The 20177-nt window shown below is 43.3% G+C and overlaps 1 protein-coding gene across 3 annotated transcripts in view; it reads right to left on the reverse strand.

The window, feature by feature from the left end:
• The window catches only part of ST6GAL2 (ST6 beta-galactoside alpha-2,6-sialyltransferase 2), a 174703-nt gene that overhangs the window by 36610 nt on the left and 117916 nt on the right, over positions 1–20177 (reverse strand). For all 3 annotated transcript variants that reach the window (XM_068268274.1, XM_068268276.1, XM_068268275.1), the window contains exon 5: positions 2068–2165. In XM_068268274.1, coding sequence (XP_068124375.1) covers positions 2068–2165 — 98 coding nt within the window. The remainder of the gene's footprint in view (positions 1–2067; positions 2166–20177) is intronic.

Raw genomic sequence — 20177 nt, forward strand, 5'->3', positions numbered from 1 at the left:
TCCTCTTAAGAACGCACACATAAAAGATATTCATCTAGTTACCCTTTAAAGATTTATATGGCACAAAGCTTCTGCTTTAGAGAAGGAATGGTTACTTCTTAGCCACCAGCCTACAAAAAAATGCACTCTGCCTGCAGGATTCTTGGTTTAAATAGACTAACAAAATTTTCAGCCTTCTTTCTTCTATTCTACAAGTTCCTATACCTGTTCTAATGTGGTCTGTCTTACTGCAGCCTTTCTTAGTTGCACAGTGGCTGTATTATCTCTGTTATATAATCTAATCGTCTTTCCTTTGACGGCTTTGTCAAGCTCAGGCACTCAGGCAGGAATGTGCTACTCTGCTTGTGATAGGATAGAAGTTATAAACACCCTCTCCACGCCCCCTGCAGGCTCTGTGCGAGTCACAGACTGAGCTCCTCTCAGCCTATCACACTCTGGTTAGTAGCCATGTCTTTTGTTTGTAAACACTGCCTAAAACTGGCAATTACAAGCCAGGATTGCAGCAGGGAGTGGCAGAAACAGCACAAAGGGGCCCAGGAGAACATAGTGCATAGAATGGTATGCTTTTTATTGTAAGAATTTTAGAGTAGATTCTCTTTAAGTTATGCAGTATGAGCAGGAACAGTGAGATTCCTTATGCGTCACAAAATATGAATACTATGGGAGGCAGTGCTGACCGGTGAAGCAGAGGGTTACAGCGTTAAGATTTTGCTACTCATCCTTCTAGCCCACCTATAATAAAACATTTTAATGTAAGATTTCTACCATGAGAATATAGACATCTGTTGACTTTGCCACTGTTGGGATGACAGCTTACCCTTTATTTCCACAATTTGCTTGAACTATTCCTAACAATTGTTTACTTGGTAGCTTAAACCACTATCGCGAAAAAAGTAGGCAGTTAAACTCTGACAGGTTTTGGGACAGTGCAACTCCTCATGGGGGATTCTCAGGGTTATTTTTGTTTTCAACAGCATTCCCTGAACAGCAGTTGCAAAGTCTAACTGACAAAATAGTTTGTAAGTGAGTAGGGAGGCTGGCTCGTATTTCCTGAACCGCTGTTCAGGAAATGCTGTTAAAAACAAAGAAAACCCAGAGAATTCCCCCATGAGGAGATGGACTGGCCCAAAACCTGTCGGTGCTGTCAGATTTTAACTGCCTATGTTATTAGCGATAGTAGTTCTTTAACACAAGCTCCATCCTCCCTTCTGTGCAGTGCTAGCCTTCGCTCTTTTGCACCTAGCACTAATTGGAACAGAAGAGGCAAAAATAATATCTATAACACATGCTTTTAGTGGTCTAGGTATTAATGAAAGAAATGGTTTGTTTGTTTTTTTAACTGAATTGTTAGATGGAAGGTGTCATCTTCTGAATGTCTTGATGATATGCATACCGACTCACCCATAGACATGTAGTACAGGCATCTTCCATAGAAAAGAAAAGGGCAAAATAGATACGGGAGGAATTACCTTTTAACTTGAGGAGGCATGCTAAGTATGTGAAACAGCTGTCTGTAGGCCAATCTACTGCTTGTCACTAACTAACCAGAACATTTTCCTCACTGCTACCTTTGTAAATTACTGCTACACTCCCCATCACCAAACATTCATCTGACTTGACTCAACTCCATCTGATCTTCCCAGGCCCCCAGAAAATTCCTTGGCACGGAGACTGCTTACTTCCTTTTCTTGTGGGACAAAAAAGTCCCACTTTATCACTGATGCAACCAGGTGATTCATTGTATCCGTGATGCATGGCCCAGGCCAGATTACGTGCATTTCAGACTTTAAGCAAGTGACAACGCCAGAGCGACAATGAAGGCAGTTGAGCGACGGAGAGAGAGCGAGAGGAGGCAAGCCAGAGAGATAGCATAGAGGCCAAAGTGAAAGAGAGGAAAAGGAATTGTGCACGGTGCAGAAGCTTACTTCAGTTATTTGCATAAACACCCAATGTGTAATTAGTAAGACTGTAAGATTATGAATACACAGTTACAGCTACATGTGTAAACTTTTCAAGCAAACAAGAGCTAATTAGGTTTTTAGCAATATATACACTTTAAGGGCTTACCTGGGAATTTATAATACGGACGGTGGTTTTGTTTCCAACGTCTTTTTCATAGTTGCGTGTTGGTGCAGAGTTAAATCGCAACACTGCATCGTGGACATCTATACATAAAAAGAAAATGTAATAGAGATAAGAAGCAGGAACCTATAATATTTTGGTCAGAATAGTGCCAAATCGTTGTACACCCAGTAAAGCAAAAGCACATAAATAACAGATAATAAATAACTTAACATGTGTTATAAGAAGATAGTACATGGATGTTTCAGTATCTGATGTTATATTCCCTTACGGTGTACAGATGAAGTCTCTGTGGATGATTTATGGAAAGTAGAGCAAGAGATTAGGGTCATTCATTTCTACACTGCAAAAATGAAATACAGTTTTACAGTCTCTTAGGAAAGGAACAGGCAGAAGGAACATTCTCAGCAAACTGTTTAGCAACGATACCTTCCGTATTTATTTTTGCGGGGTTTACGCCGTTAAAGTGGACCTGAACTCTTGCACAGGACAGAAGGAAAACAGAAAAATGCACCCTGTATGTATTTAGAGAGTTTAGCCTGTCTAAATCTCATCTGTGACTAATCACAAGTTCTAATTTGATCTCTCTCTGTGACTGCTATGGCAGAAATCTCATTTGTAAATATAGGATGATAACAATATGTCTGCTTCCATGAAAGCTGAAGTAGACACACTGCAGATTCATTGCAGGATTTGTATCAGCTGTAACAAATAAATGTTTTTCTTTAAAGGTTATTATGCTGTTGTGTATCTTTTAGAGCAGAGAGGAAGTTCTGAGTTTAGGTCCGCTTTAAATATTTCTTATCTTTTGCCTATAGGAAATCAATGTTAAAAATTAGCTTTAAAAATACATTGACATTTCCAATATACCAACTTTAAATTTCCAAATAAAAATGTATTTTCTTGGTAAATGACTTGAGGTCCACTTTGAGAATTTAACAATGCTAAGGCAAGTGCTGAGTAGAAGTCACACGGAAATGTCAGTGACTATTCTGCTGTATGTTTTATTAAAAAGTGTATTGACAGCTTGCGATCATGCGATCAGATTTGCAGGAACCATCGGAAGGCAATTATTGATTCTTCCCATAAATGGGTGGAATAGGGCACTTTCTCTCTTCAGATACGATCATAAAATCAAATCTTCCAACTGACAAAACTCTGTATTTTCAACCATAAAATCACTTTGCATCCATTTTTTTTTTTTTGCCACCTGTGCATCAGTTAAATTGCGGCTATAGCGCGGAAGGTTAATTTTATACATAGGTGGTATGAAGAGGGCATTAGTGCTAGGCATAGGTGGGGGTGGGAGGGAGGTAGGGTTAGGTGTCGGCAGGGCAGTAATGTGAGAGCTGGGTTAAGGGTATGTGATAGTAGAATAAAGTTACCTGTAGTCTACTAACGGTAGGAGGACATAGTAGAATATCAGTAGAGATATTCTGCTATCCAGTAAATCCACGCTCATTTTATCTTACTGGTTTCTTTTTAATGTCCACCAATGAACATCATCTGACCTGATCTTTCTAATAGAGCAATGACACCTTTTGGTGTCATTAAGCAGCAGAGGGGACTCAAACAGCAAACCAAGGCTCAGAATTGTAAGATATACTAAACATGATAATTATAGTTCAAACTATGGTAATGTATAACGGTGTTAATAATTCTTCAAACAACAGCATTAATGCAGTTAAAATTGTATAATGATGCAGAGACTTATTAAACACTGCAAGACACTAATGATTACATGGAAAAAAGGTCATGCAAAGTTTCTTAGATGCAAGTAGAAAGAACACTGAGCCAATCACTCCCAGAAGCTGTCCTCCAGTTTGCTGCCAACTGTTTAATTGACCAGCACCTGGAGGTTTGGATTGGCTAAGGGCTCGTTTCCACTATAGCGAATCCGCATGCAGGCACTGCATGCGGATTCGCATAGTCAATACAAGTGGATGGTATAGTTTCCACTTGTGAGTCGTGCGGGTGCGTTTTGGCGTGCGGGGGAAATCTGCACGGCAGAGCCATCAGATTTCGCGTGCGGCAGGAATGCGGGCGAATCGCCCGCAATGCTTTTAATAGGGAAATCGCATGCGGATTTCCCCGCGATTTCGCATGAAATGCAATGGAACTTTGCACAGGCAGTGACATGGTTAAATTCGCCTGGCTTCTTGCCATGCGAAATCGCATGCGAAATCGCGGGGAAATCCGCATGCGGAAACGCATCCGCATGCGATTTTGTCCGCGGTGGAATCCAGGCGATTCCGCACCGCAACAGTGGAAACGAGCCCTAAATCACATTATCTAGCTGGGTCAGTGGAGATTTGCATGTTAGGAGAATTTGTGCTCTTTGCTAAAAAGCACTTCTGATTTTTCAGTCAAGAGTGCTTTAAATTGCATCTAGCCCAGTTCTGTTACTTGAAAAATGTCACAAACTGTGACTATTCCATAAGCCTTGGTACAAATGTGCTTCTACATGTCTATATGCTCACACACAATGATTTTGAAGGTGTCACTAGTGATCAAGTCACTGGTGCTACTTCCTGCAGCTTTTTTCCCTACTCGCATTCTGCAATTTCCCGCTAAACCAGGTACTTTATTGTGTACAACATAAGTTCAGTTAAAATGTAGCAGACAGGAATTATTTTACACTAACTCGCACTGACAAGACTGGAAAGAGGTTCTCTACTTCTCTATTCCTGCTGCCGACACAGAACAAGAAATAAATAAAAAGCCTATTACACATTAACACAATCCCAAAAATAAACGTAATCTGCTTCCTTGCCACTGGCTATTAGTCCAAATTGAGGTAATGTTGCTTCATTTTATACTGATGACACAACCAATGTATAATGTGCCTTGTGTATGCTATGTGGAATTTTTTTTGCAATTCCTAGCTATAAATGAACTCAGGTTGCAGCCAGAGCACATTGGACACACACAGACACACACACAGACACACACACACACAGACACACACACACACAGACACACACACACACAGACACACACACACACAGACACACACACACACAGACACACACACACACAGACACACACACACACAGACACACACACACACAGACACACACACACACAGACACACACACACACACACACACACAGACACACACACACAGACACACACAGACACACACAGACACACACAGACACACACAGACACACACAGACACACACAGACACACACAGACACACACAGACACACACAGACACACACACAGCTCTGAAACCAGGGTTTACAGGGGAGAGCAAATGCTGAGGGGAGTGGCCTATTTATATACAAACAATCATTAATCCTCTGCACTCAAAACACATTCACAGCCAGCTCTCTAGCTACTCTAGTAGCAATAAAAACAACTGGATAATTCAAACATTTGTATATCGCCTTTCTTCTGTTGGTCTCAAAGCGCTCAAGAGATGCAGCCACTGCGACATGGTCAAAAGGCCAACCTGCAGTGTTAGGAAGTCTTGCCTTGAACTCCTTACTGAATAGGTACTGACCCTATCCAGGATGCAAACCCTGGTCTCCCATGTCAAAGGCAGTGCCCTTAGCCAGTACACTATCCATAGATAGCAACAGGTTTTTGGTTGCAAAAACTGAGGATATTAGCTTCCAAAATGGATTTCATGCAACAACATTTTGTATTAGACCTTTCCACCAGGTTGAGTTTGCCCATGACTGATCTAGACCCTCCTATCACTGCATTAGCTCTTCTTGTTTTCGAATAGTGGTAATTGTTAACAAACCGACACCTTTTCCCATGCTGCAGTTGTCCTTGGACATGATGTTTTGGTGCTTTGTATCCTCTTATTATATATATATATATATATATATATATATATATATATATATATATATATATATGTGTATGTATGAGTATCCAATGTAAAATTTGCACTGGAACTTGCAACAAAAGAGGTACCCCACTGAGTATCACTGTGCTGGGACTCAAACTCACATTAGGTTGGAGGTTGCTAGGCTGGAGACTTGTATAGAAAATATGGCCTCTTTGGTGCCAGCTTCCAGTAACATAAGACAAGGAGCATGGCAGAACTTTGTTTCGGTGGAACATGGCAGAACTTTCTGTTGGTTGATTTGGGTTCTTATGGGTGTTTAAAGTAGACCATCTACTGAAAGAATGACAGTATAGGTGTTTTGCACCTGTGGTAATATTTATTCCTACAAGTGGTATTCGGACACAGCAAACAATTTGATGATCAGGATTCTTGTCCTTTTGTTTTTCACAGGAAATACATCTAAAAACAGGTTGTTTTTTTTAAACAATGAAAATGGTGCATAAGTTGCGGTATGCTGTTGCGATTTCCATAATTGCTCCCGTAGTGATGAAAGCACTGGGATCCACTTCAGCATCCCATAATATATAAACTTGTCATTGTGCACGCTACATTTTAGTGCCACATTTACCGTGTGAAGTTTACATTTAGTACTGTGCATTGCCAATAGAGGGTTAATGAACCTTCAGTTGATTTTGTATTTCACTGAAATTAATTAACTGAAGAAGTAGCTTCGTCTGCCTTGGAGATTAACAAATTAATTTCATACTGGCTACACCTGTAAAGTATTGAAGACAGCAGTTTAGATACAGAAGAGCATTTGCAATGCTTTCTAATTTTAAAGCCTTTTAATTTCATGACTACCGGAACTTTTAAAAAAGAGGAGAGATAGAGGGAGGGAGGGGGAGAGAGAGAGATAGAGAGAGAGAGAGGGGGGTAGAGGGAGAGGAGAGAGAGAAGGGGGGGGGGGGAGAGGAGAGATAGAGGGGGGGGGGGGGAGAGAGGGAGAGGAGAGAGAAGGGGAGAGAGAGGGAGAGGAGAGAGAGGGGGAACCAATGCAGTGTGAAAGTGGACGGGAAGAGAAGCGCGTTCTTCAAGCAGGGTCGAGGAGTCAGGCAGGGCTGCAGTTTGAGTCCAACGCTCTTTAACATATTCATTAACCAACTGGCTGTAGCCCTTGAATCCTCCCCAGCACCAGGCCTCTTGCATGACCACGAGGTGAAGTTCCTGCTGTATGCAGATGATCTCCTGCTGCTCTCCCCAACAGAAAGGGGCCTACAGGACAGCCTGGCAGTACTGGAGAGTTTCTGCACCATATGGGCACTGCCCATCAACCGAAAGAAGACAAAAGTGATGGTGTTCCAGAGAAAAAATCTAAAAATGCCCACCTCCTCATTTATATTAAATGGCTGCCCACTGGAGACCACAAACAGTTACACCTACCTGGGGCTGGAAATTAACCAAACGGGGAGCTTTAAACCAGCAGTAGAGGCCCTGAAGGAGAAAGCCTGCAGAACGTTTTATGCCATCAGAAGGCAACTTTACCACCTAAAACCACTGGTGAGAGTCTGGGTAAAGATATTCAACAGCATCATCACCCCAATCCTGCTCTATAGCAGTGAGGTATGGGGCCCGGTCACCTACCCTGACCAATCAAAATGGGACTCCAGCCCAACAGAAATCTTCCATCTAGAGTTCTGCAAGTATCTTCTCCAAGTCCATCGCAGCACTTCGAACTAGCTAGGCAGATTCTCACTATGGCTGACTATCCAGCAGAGGGCGCTCTCATACTGGACGCATATACAGAGCAGCAGCCCCAGCACTTACCACCATAAAGCCTCACTGAGCCAGGGTGGCGAGGCCATATAATGCGTTTTGAAACAAAGAGTCAACAGCCAGCCCAGCCAAGACCACAAACACAGGCTGACAAAAGCCCAAATAAAAGGAATGATAGAAAGCTGCAAGGACCGATACCTAGAGGAATGGAGAAGTGACATAAAGAACTCCCAGAAACTCACTATCTACCAATCACTACAGAGGGAGTACACAATGGCTCCATATCTGGAGAGGCTACACCACCACAAAGATAGACAGGCCTTGAGCCTGTACCGTCTGAGCGCCCACAACCTGGAGATAGAGACAGGGCGGCACAGACAGACATGGAAGCCCCGGGAGGAGAGACTGTGCAGGCAATGTGACCAGGGGGTCCGGGAGGATGAGGCCCACTTCCTGCTACACTGCAGCAAATATACACCGTTGAGGACCGCCCATTTCCAAAGACTCTCCGCCCACATCGCAGATTTCACCTCCACAGATGAGGAGAGGAAACTCTATATCCTACTGGGGGAAGAGGAAAAAACTGTGCAAATAGCTGCCCGATATGTCACGGCCTGCCACCAACTGAGAGGAACATGATATCCATGGACTGTATACCCCCTATACTCCCCTCCCCTATGGACTGTATGCCTATACCCCCCTCCCCTATGGACTATATATCCCATCCCCCCCATACCATCCATTACATCCTCCACCCTCCTATGGACTGTATACCTATATCCTTCCCTTATTCCCACAATCCCCCCCCCCCCCCCCCCCATGTTAATGTTTTGTTTTGTTTTGCTATGGCAATGCTAAATGTATTTGGTCCTGCCAATAAAGCTTTTTTTGGATTTGGACTCTCTCAGAGAGAGAGAGAGAGAGAGAGAGAGAGAGAGAGAGAGAGTGAAAGTGAGGTGCAGAAGACTGAAAAATTATTTTAAACAGAAGAGGAAAAATAAATGCCTAGGAGAAAGCTCAGGAGAAAACTCAGAGAAAGAATTGATCCACAAAAAACATGAATATTTATTTTAAAAAACTTCAAATAGAAGGAGAGCTAGTTCATGAGATTAAGAAAAGTGATAATTTCTGTAGACTGAGGAAATCAATAGTAGTGAGGAACGAGAACTGGACCTGTAGTATAAGGCCCAACACACACTATACAATCTTGGTTGTTCAATCTTATCACTTTCATGTAGTATAAGAGATTATCCAATCAATCATTCAAGGTATTTTCAATCTGTTGGCCCTTATACTACATAGATTTGGTAAATCTGTACAACCAAGATTGTATGGTGTGTGTTGAGCTTAATACTGGCAATGATTAACAAAAATTGGAATAATGGTATAGTGGTGGGCAGCATGGTGGTGTAGTGGTTAGCGCTCTCGCCTTGCAGCGCTGGGACCCCGGTTTGAATCCAAGTCAGGTGAACATCTGCAAGGAGTATGTATGTTCTCCCCGTGTCTGTTTGGGTTTCCTCTGGGCACTCGGGTTTCTTCCCACATCCCAAAAGCATAAAGATAAGTTAACCACTTCCCGACCGCCTAACGCACAGAGGCGGCCGGGAAGTGGACCCCACAAGGACCAGCTCATGCCCAAAGGCGGCGGTCCCTGTAGGGGCATGGGCGGAGCGATCGCGTCATCTGTGACGCGATCCTCCGCCTCCGCCTGGCGCCGCTCACCCACCGCAACATCCCGCCGGCCATACGGAAGCGCCGGCGGGATGTTAAGTCCGCAATCGCCGCATACAAAGTGTATAATACACTTTGTAATGTTTACAAAGTGTATTATACAGGCTGCCTCCTGCCCTGGTGGTCCCAGTGTCCGAGGGACCACCAGGGCAGGCTGCAGCCACCCTAGTCTGCACCCAAGCACACTGATTACCCCCCCCCCCCCGCCCCAGATCGCCCACAGCACCCATCAGGACCCCCCCTGCCCACCCCCCAGACCCCTGTTTGCACCCAATCACCCCCCTAATCACCCATCAATCACTCCCTGTCACTATCTGTCAACGCTATTTTTGTTTTTATCCCCCCCCTCCTGCCCCCTTCTGATCACCTTCCACCCCTCAGATTCTCCCCAGACCCCCCTCAGCCCCCCCCCCCCCCTGTGTACTGTATGCATCTATCCCCCTGATCACCCGTCAATCACCCGTCAATCACCCGTCAATCACCCCCTGTCACTGCCACCCATCAATCAACCCCTAACCTGCCCCTTGCGGGCAATCTGATCACCCACCCACACCAATAAATCGCCCGCAGATCCGACATCAGATCACCACCCAAGCGCAGTGTTTACATCTATTCTCTACCCTAAACACCCAATAATTACCCATCAATCACCCCCTATCACCACCTGTCACTGTTACCCATCAGATTAGACCCTAATCTGCCCCTTGCGGGCACCCAATCACCCGCCCACACGCTCAGATTGCCCTCAGACCCCCCCTTATCAATTCGCCAGCGCATTACTTACATCTGTTCTTCCCTGTAATAACCCACTGATAACCTGTCAATCACCCATCAATCACCCCCTGTCACTGCCACCCATCAATCACCCCCTGTCACTGCCACCCATCAATCAGCCCCTAACCTGCCCCTTGCGGGCAATCTGATCACCCACCCACACCAATAGATCGCCCGGAGATCCGACGTCCGATCACCTCCCAAGTGCAGTGTTTACATCTGTTCTCCACCCTAAACACCCACTAATTACCTATCAATCACCCCCTGTCACTGCTACCTATCAGATTAGACCCCTATCTGCCCCTAGGGCACTCAATCACCCGCCCACACCCTCAGAACGCCCTCAGACCCCAGTCCTGATCACCTCGCCAGTGCATTGCTTGCATCTATTCCCCCCTCTAATCACACCTTGAGACACCCATCAATCACCTCCTGTCACCCCCTAGCACACCTACCCATCAGATCAGGCCCTAATTTGCCCCGTGTGGGCTCCTGATCACTCGGCCAAACCCTCAGATCCCCCTCAGACCCCCTTCCGATCACCTCCCCAGTGCATTGATTGCATCTATTTTCCCCTCTAACCACCCCCTGAGACACCCATCAATCACCTCCTGTCACCTCCCTAGCACTCCTATCCATCAGATCAGGCCCAATACAACCTGTCATCTAAAAGGCCACCCTGCTTATGACCGGTTCCACAAAATTCGCCCCCTCATAGACCACCTGTCATCAAAATTTGCAGATGCTTATACCCCTGAACAGTCATTTTGAGACATTTGGTTTCCAGACTACTCACGGTTTTGGGCCCGTAAAATGCCAGGGCGGTATAGGAACCCCACAAGTGACCCCATTTTAGAAAAAAAAAGACACCCCAAGGTATTCTGTTAGGTGTATGACGAGTTCATAGAAGATTTTATTTTTTGTCAAAAGTTAGCGGAAATTGATTTTTATTGTTTTTTTTTTTCACAAAGTGTCATTTTTCACTAACTTGTGACAAAAAATAAAATCTTCTATGAACTCGCCATACACCAAACGGAATACCTTGGGGTGTCTTCTTTCTAAAATGGGGTCACTTGTGGGGTTCCTATACTGCCCTGGCATTTTAGGGGCCCTAAACCGCGAGGAGTAGTCTAGAAAACAAATGCCTCAAAATGACCTGTGAATAGGACGTTGGGCCCCTTAGCGCACCTAGGCTGCAAAAAAGTGTCACACATGTGGTACCACCGTACTCAGGAGAAGTAGTATAATGTGTTTTGGGGTGTATTTTTACACATACCCATGCTGGGTGGGAGAAATCTCTCTGTAAATGGACAATTGTGTGTAAAAAAAATCAAACAATTGTCATTTACAGAGATATTTCTCCCACCCAGCATGGGTATGTGTAAAAATACACCCCAAAACACATTATACTACTTCTCCTGAGTACGGCGGTACCACATGTGTGGCACTTTTTTACACCCTAAGTATGCTAAGGGGCCCAAAGTCCAATGAGTACCTTTAGGATTTCACAGGTCATTTTGCGACATTTGGTTTCAAGACTACTCCTCACGGTTTAGGGCCCCTAAAATGCCAGGGCAGTATAGGAACCCCACAAATGACCCCATTCTAGAGAGAAGACACCCAAAGGTATTCCGTTAGGAGTATGGCGAGTTCATAGAAGATTTTATTTTTTGTCACAAGTTAGCGGAAAATGACACTTTGTGAAAAAAAACAATTAAAATCAATTTCTGCTAACTTGTGTAGTCTAGCAGAGTTATTTCTCCCACCCAGCATGGGTATGTGTAAAAATACACCCCAAAACACATTGTACTACTTCTCCCGAGTACGGCGATACCACATGTGTGGCACTTTTTTGCACCCTAACTGCGCTAATGGGCCCAAAGTCCAATGAGTACCTTTAGGATTTCACAGGTCATTTTGAGAAATTTTGTTTCAAGACTACTCCTCACGGTTTAGGGCCCCTAAAATGCCAGGACAGTATAGGAACCCCACAAATGAATCCATTTTAGAAAGAAGACACCCCAAGGTATTCTGTTAGTAGTACGGTGAGTTCATAGAAGATTTTATTTTTTGTCACAAGTTAGCGGAAATTGATTTTTATTGTTTTTTTTCAGAAAGTGTCATTTTCCGCTAACTTGTGACAAAAAATAAAATCTTCTATGAACTCACCGTACTACTAACGGAATACCTTGGGGTGTCTTTTTTCTAAAATGGGGTCATTTGTGGGGTTTCTATACTGTCCTGGCATTTTAGGGGCCCTAAACCGTGAGGAGTACCGTATATACTCGCATATAAGCCGACCCCCAACTTTTCCCTGAAAAAACTGGGAAAAATGATTGACCCCCATATAAGCCGGGGGTAGGAAATGCTGGATTGGTGCAGCCCCCCAGTGTATCCCAGTATAGCTAGTATAGTGCCCAGTATAGGTAGGTAGTGTCCAGTATAGCTAGTATAGTGCCCAGTATAGCTAGTAAAGTGCCCAGTATAGCCAGTATAGTGCCCAGTATAGCGCCCAGTATGGGTAGGTAGTGCCTCAGTTTAGCTAGTATAGTGCCCAGTTTAGCTAGTATAGTGCCCCAGTATGGCTAGTAAAGTGCCCAGTTTAGCCAGTATAGTGCCCAGTTTAGTTAGTATAGTGCCCAGTTTAGCCAGTATAGTGCCCAGTTTAGCTAGTATAGTGCCCAGTTTAGCTAGTATAGTGCCCAGTTTAGCCAGTATAGTGCCCAGTTTAGCCAGTATAGTGCCCAGTTTAGCCAGTATAGTGCCCAGTTTAGCCAGTATAGTGCCCAGTTTAGCCAGTATAGTGCCCAGTTTAGCTAGTATAGTGCCCAGTTTAGCCAGTATAGTGCCCCAGTTTAGCTAGTATAGTGCCCAGTTTAGCTAGTATAGTGCCCAGTTTAGCCAGTATAGTGCCCAGTTTAGCCAGTATAGTGCCCCAGTTTAGCTAGTATAGTGCCCAGTTTAGCCAATATAGTGCCCAGTTTAGCCAATATAGTGCCCAGTTTAGCTAGTATAGTGCCCAGTTTAGCCAATATAGTGCCCAGTTTAGCCAGTATAGTGCCCAGTTTAGCCAGTATAGTGCCCAGTTTAGCCAGTATAGTGCCCAGCATAGGTAGGTAGTACTCCCGGCTCCCTCCCCGCCGCTGCTATTACCTGCAGGCAGCGGCCGCTTCCTAATCCGCGTTCCTCTTCTTAAACTTTTCAGCGTGTATCACAGCAGCGCGCCCGGCGCTGCTGCTGTGACGATGCAGAGTGCAGGAAAGAGCGCGGCTCCCTATAACGGCGATCTGTATCGCCGTTACCAAGGGAACCGCTCTTTCCTGCCCCTGCATCGTCACAGCAGCAGCGCCGGGCGCGCTGCTGTGATACACGCTGAAAAGTTTAAGAAGAGGAACGCGGATTAGGAAGCGGCCGCTGCCTGCAGGTAATAGCAGCGGCGGCCGCGGGGGGAGCGGGGAGGGGGGGGAGCGGGGCGCGGAACACCCACCACCCACCACTATACCACCAGGGAAGACTCGCATACAAGCCGACCCCCCAACTTTTGATCCCCTTTTTGGGGGTCAAAAATTCGGCTTGTATGCGAGTATATACGGTAGTCTTGAAAACAAATGTCTGACTTTGGGCCCCTTAGCGCAGTTAGGGTGCAAAAAAGTGCCACACATGTGGTATCGCCGTACTCAGGAGAAGTAGTATAATGTGTTTTGGGGTGTATTTTTACACATACCCATGCTGAGTGGGAGAAAGATCTCTGTAAATGGACAATTGTGTGTAAAAAAAATTAAAAAATTGTCATTTACAGAGATATTTCTCCCACCCAGCATCGGTATGTGTAAAAATACACCCCAATACACATTATACTACTTCTACTGAGTACGGCAATACCACATGTGTGGCACTTTTTTGCACCCTAACTGCGCTAAGTGGCCCAAAGTCCAATGAGCACCTTTAGGCTTTACAGGGGTGCTTACAAATTAGCACCCCCCAAAATGTGAGGACAGTAAACACACCCCACAAATGACCCCATTTTGGAAAGTAGACACTTCAAGGTATTCAGAGAGGGGTATGGTGAGTCCATGGCAGATTTCATTTTTTTTTTTTGGTGCAAGTTAGAAGAAATGGAAACTTTTTTTTTTTTTTTAGTCACAAAGTGTCATTTTCCGCTTACTTGTGACAAAAAATAATATCTTCTATGAACTCACTATGCCTCTCAGTGAATACTTTGGGATGTCTTCTTTCCAAAATGGGGTCATTTGGGGGGTATTTATACTATCCTGGAATTCTAGCCCCTCATGAAACATGACAGGCGGTCAGAAAAGTCATAGATGCTTGAAAATGGGAAAATTCACTTTTTGCACCATAGTTTGTAAACGCTATAACTTTTACCCAAACCAATAAATATAGGCTGAATGGGTTTTTTTTAAATCAAAAACATGTTTGTCCACATTTTTCGCGCTGCATGTATACAGAAATTTTACTTTATTTGAAAAATGTCAGCACAGAAAGTTAGAAAAATCATTTTTTTGCCAAAATTCATGTCTTTTTTGATGAATATAATAAAAAGTAAAAATCGCAGGAGCAATCAAATAGCACCAAAAGAAAGCTTTATTAGTGACAAGAAAAGGAGCCAAAATTCATTTAGGTGGTAGGTTGTATGAGCGAGCAATAAACCGTGAAAGCTGCAGTGGTCTGAATGGAAAAAAAGTGGCCGGTCCTTAAAGAGAACCTGTACTGAGTAAAAATATTTAAAATAAACACATGAGGTAACTTCAAATGCAAATTACAGAGTTACCTTGCCATCAGTTCCTCTCAGAAGCGCACCATTTTCTTCTGACAATGATCCCTTCCAGTTCTGACAATATTTTGTCAGATCTGAAATATATCAGTTGCTGTCAGTAAAATATCAGTTGCTGTCAGTTATAGCTGAGAGGAAAACTGATGTACCAGGCAATGTCCATGTTTCCCTATGGCTCAAGTGGGCGATGTTACAGTTTAACTGTGTGCTGACCAGAAAGCTGTTATGGGGTAATGGCTATTTTCAAAATGGAGGACGGAAAATTCCCTTGATCATAGAGAACAAATAGGACGCAGGAATGGAGAAAGACACTGAGGAGTAGACTACATGGAAGGTAAGTATGACTTGTGTATGCCTATTTTGACTTATTTTCAGTACAGGTTTTCTTTAAGGGGGGTAAAGCCCTAGGTCCTCAAGTGGTTAATTGGCTTCCACCTAAATTGGCCCTAGACTACGATACATACACGACTACACAATAGAGACATATAATTATGGTAGGAATTAGATTGTGAGCCTTTCTGAGAGACAGTTAAGTGACAAGACAAGACTTTGTACAGCACTGCAGAAGATGTCAGTGCTATTTAAATACCAAATAATAATAATCTCTTAAGAGAGAATGGGCAATTTAAGTGAACTGATAACTTCTTAAACCTTAAGTTACTGTAGGTGATTTGATTTAAAATAATTTTTACAAAGGTTCATCCAGAAAACATCAATTTCTCGTGATTGGCATGTATGTCTGTGGAAAATATATGGAAGATGCACTGTATATACCATGGACAAGTTGCCTATGTAGGTAGTAGAAATTTCTTTATTAAAGCTAGACACAACACTAATTGGAAAAATGTCTGGTGTTTCCTACCTCTTGCTGTGTGGCATTTTTATGCTGGCAAAACTACCGGGAGGCAGAGCAGTAGGATGTAAGAGAATTAGTACATCATAAAACAATGTGTTAGATGTCTACATTGGCTAGACTCATCCATGTAAAAAAAAAAAAAAAAAAAAAAAAAAAAAAAAAAAAGAGCATGGGGAATTAACCTAATCCTACTCTCACACAGATCCCTCCCTCTACCGATGCCTAACCCTACAATCTCCCTCTACCGATGCCTACCCCTAAGACCTCCCTCTACCGATGCCTACCCCTAAGATCTCCCTCTACCGATGCCTACCCCTGAGACTTCCCTCTACCGATGCCTAACCCTAAGACCTCCCTCTACCGATGCCTAACGCTAAGACCGTCCTCTGATGCCTAATGCTAAGACCGTCCTCTGATGCCTAACGCTAAGACCTCCCTCTACTGATGCCTAACGCTAAGACCTCGCTCTACCAATGCGTAACCCTAAGACCTCGCTCTACCGATGTCCAACTCTAGCACCTTGCTCTACCAATGCCTAACCCTGAGACCAGGGCTGTGGAGTTGGTACAAAAATCTTCCAACTCCGACTCCTTGGTTTATGAAACCATGACTCCGACTCCCCAAAATGGCTTCGACTCAGACTCAGACTCCTTAGTCCAATACTTAACAGGGCTGTGGATTTTGTACAAAAATCATCTGACTCCAACTCCTCAGTTTACGAAACCACGACTCTGGGTGCCCAAAATTGCCCCAACTCCAACTCCGACTCCACAGCCCTGCCTAAGACCTCGCTCTACTGATGCGCAACCATAAGACCTCGCTCTACCGATGCCAAACCCCAAGTCCTCGCTCTACCGATATGTAACCCTAAAGCTGGCCACTAACGGTCCAATTTCTAGCGAAAAATCGTTCGAGCGATCAGAAATTCTGATCGGATTGGTTGTAAATAATCTCCATTGGTGGACACAATCGATTATGAACGAGTGAAAAAAATGTCGCCCGAATGAATTTTCGTCAAACGAAAATTTGGATTTTCTTGGTGGTCATGATAGATAGGAAGCAAAGATTGGTTAGTTGTTGGTGTAGTGAACGATTTTTTGTCCGATCAGTATTTCTATCGCTCGAATGATTTTTCGCTAGAAATTGGACAGTTAGTGGCCACCTTAAGACCTCCCACTACCGATGAATAACGCTAAGTCCTCCCCTCTACTGATGCCTAGCCCTAAGACCTCCCTCTACCTATACCTAAACCCCGAGGTGGTGCCTAACACTTAATACCCCCCGGTGCCTAAAATTTAACCCCCCTCCTAACTGTAACCTACTCCCATGTGGGCACTCGGAGGGGCCACTGTCAAGCTATAATTTGTGAGGCAAGTCATTATTTAAATTGCAACAAATTATGCATATGCAGATATGCGCAATTGGCCTATTGCCATGCCTCGGCGCCCACAATTTTATCGGGGGCCTCCGCGTATTCAAATTTCTCCGCATTGCTGAAAATCACTGCTTTTATAATGGATGCTGGTGCCCTTTTTTTCCGTAAGGGCTCCTGCGTTGGCATAACTACCAGGAAGCATAGCAGTAGGTTGTAAGAACATTTCTACATTATAAAACAATGTTTTTAGACATCTACAATGACTAGACATTTTACACATACGCCTAATGGAGATTACAGCTTTTTTTGTGCTAAATAAAAAATTCACAAAAAGGTATTGGAGGTAAACATTTAGTCAGGCAGAGTCTGTAAAGTGAATAATAAACTTTTATAAAACATAATAGAAGGGTTGAGCTGTGGCAAGTTTGTAGTCTTTATAAGTAATATGGCAACTCATCGTATTGTCACTCGCATTGTGGCTGCACCCTGCTAATGGCCCTGTATAATTGAGCACTGTAAGGAATCACACAGATGATCACAGGCACTATACTGAGCACAGGTGCTACATACGCCATGTACACTCACCTAAAAGATTATTAGGAACACCTGTTCAATTTCTCATTAATACAATTATCTAATCAAACAATCACATGGCAGTTGCTTCAATGCATTTAGGGGTGTGGTCCTGGTCAAGACAATCTCCTGAACTCCAAACTGAATGTCAGAATGGGAAAGAAAGGTGATTTAAGCAATTTGGATCGTGGCATGATTGTTGGTGCCAGACGGGCCGGTCTGAGTATTTCACAATCTGCTCAGTTACTGGGATTTTCATGCACAACCATTTCTAGGGTTTACAAAGAATGGTGTGAAAAGGGACACACATCCAGTATGCGGCAGTCCTGTGCCTTTTTGATTTTAGAGGTCAGAGGAGAATAGGCCGACTGATTCAAGCGGATAGAACAATATTAACTGAAGTAACTCGTTACAACTGAGGTATGCAGCAAAGCATTTGTGAAGCCACAACATGCATAACCTTGAGGCGGATGGGCTACAACAGCAGAAGACCCCACCGGGTACCACTCTCCACTACAAATAGGAAAAAGAGGCTACAATTTGCACAAGCTCCCCAAAATTGCACAGTTGAAGACTGGAAAAATGTTGCCTTGTCTGTTAAGTCTCGATTTCTGTTGAGACATTCAAATGGTAGAGTCAGAATTTGGCATGTAGTACTTTGGAAAGCCTTGTTCTGGAATGGACAATAATACAAGGTCATAAGTTATTGCAAAAGTGCAGCCAGATTGTTAACGCAAACCAAAACGTAAACATCTAAAAAAAAACCAGCAAAAATGACTGTCTGTGTTTGTTAAAAGTGCCCACTAATGATACAGTCTTACTAAATCTATGCATTAGAACAGTTGACTGGGTGAATATACTGGGAACAGATATTTTAAGTAGTCTCTCATAAAAGTGGTAAGAGGATACAATCAAGTTTGCATAATTAGTGGACACCTTTAGCTGCTGTCACTGATTCACAGGAAGCGAAGCAAAATCTCCAGTGAGGTTAAAGCCAAGAACCTAGACAATTCCCAACTCTGCTATGCACATTTTAAAATGAAATTATTTTGCTATGAAATCAGCTTTTACTGTTAATTGCCGCTTCGTTAATCTAAATAAAAGAATGAAGGTGTTTTTGATTTAGTGTCACACATGCATTTGCCAATGCTGCAATTATGTTGCTTTTGATGTGCATATAAATCAGCTTAATTAGCTTTCCCTTATTAAGTGCACAAAAAAAAAATCCCACAAAGCTGCGGATGTACGTGGATATGAACTCTCAAATGACACACTCCACACCTGGACAATTTTCCTTTCATAAAAGGCAGTTCTTTAGCTGGTATGCTCAGGAAATTCACCCAACAATCTTTTTTTTTCTCTGGCATTCCATTCTGTAGGTAAAGTACTCACAGCTGCTAATGAACAGTGCTGGCCATGGGTAACAGAAAGCTCAACTTTTACTGAAAAAATGACAACTATCAGTGCTACACAAACTACTCACAAATGTCACGTTATTAAATATTTACTTCAGTGTAGCTCAGTCTTCAGCCTGCTATGGTTTTTCAAATATGATAGTAGTTCTGGATGTGTGCCTGGCTTTTTAGGAGAATAAAGAGATGATCTGCATATTCAACAGTGATGCATTGTGGGAGATCTCTCTTGGTCACTTAACCTCCCTGGTGTTATGATCATTCCCAGATTTCTGGTCTAAAAGCCATGTTTTTTTTCACAAACGTTTAGACCCTAAAAAACAAAAAAAACCATACCACAGAGAGGTCTGCAAGCTCCTGAATATACTGTAACTGACTCAGGCATGGGATTACTCAAAGCATGACTCAGGATTACCGCTAAAGAGGGTAAAGCAAACTTGAGGCAAAAATAAACCTCATGAGATAATGAATTGTATGTGTAGTACAGCTAAGAAATAGAACATTTGTAGCAAAGAAAAAAAAAGTCTCACACGGTTTTCCAGTACAGGAGGAGTTAAAAAACCTCAGTTATCTATGCAAAAGATACTTGGAAAACAAAGAAAAAACCGAGAGCCCAATCTGGTGTAGTATGTTAAAAAAAATCTGGACATTTTATGGAATTGAGATTATACTCACAAGTAAGGCTCACCACACAGGGACCACTGAAACAGCAGGTGGGGAGAATTTTCACCTGACCCCACTCAGGTATAAAAAGTCGCTCTCTATAGACAGGAGAAAAATGGGGATACACCCCTCCACCAAGGGTGGACTAAGTATATGAATAAACAAGAAAAATAGAGGCGCCAACACAGGATAAAACAAGTTAAAATCCGTCTAAAAGGAGGGAAATTGTTGGATTCACCTCCCTCAAGTATACAAATTACCAGGCTAAATTCAGCCATTAATTGTACAACTGTATTTATTTTAAAACAAATCTCCAAATATGATGCAACGCGTTTCACG

This window comes from Hyperolius riggenbachi, chromosome 2, assembly GCF_040937935.1.
Source record: "Hyperolius riggenbachi isolate aHypRig1 chromosome 2, aHypRig1.pri, whole genome shotgun sequence".
Classification (NCBI taxonomy): domain Eukaryota; kingdom Metazoa; phylum Chordata; class Amphibia; order Anura; family Hyperoliidae; genus Hyperolius; species Hyperolius riggenbachi.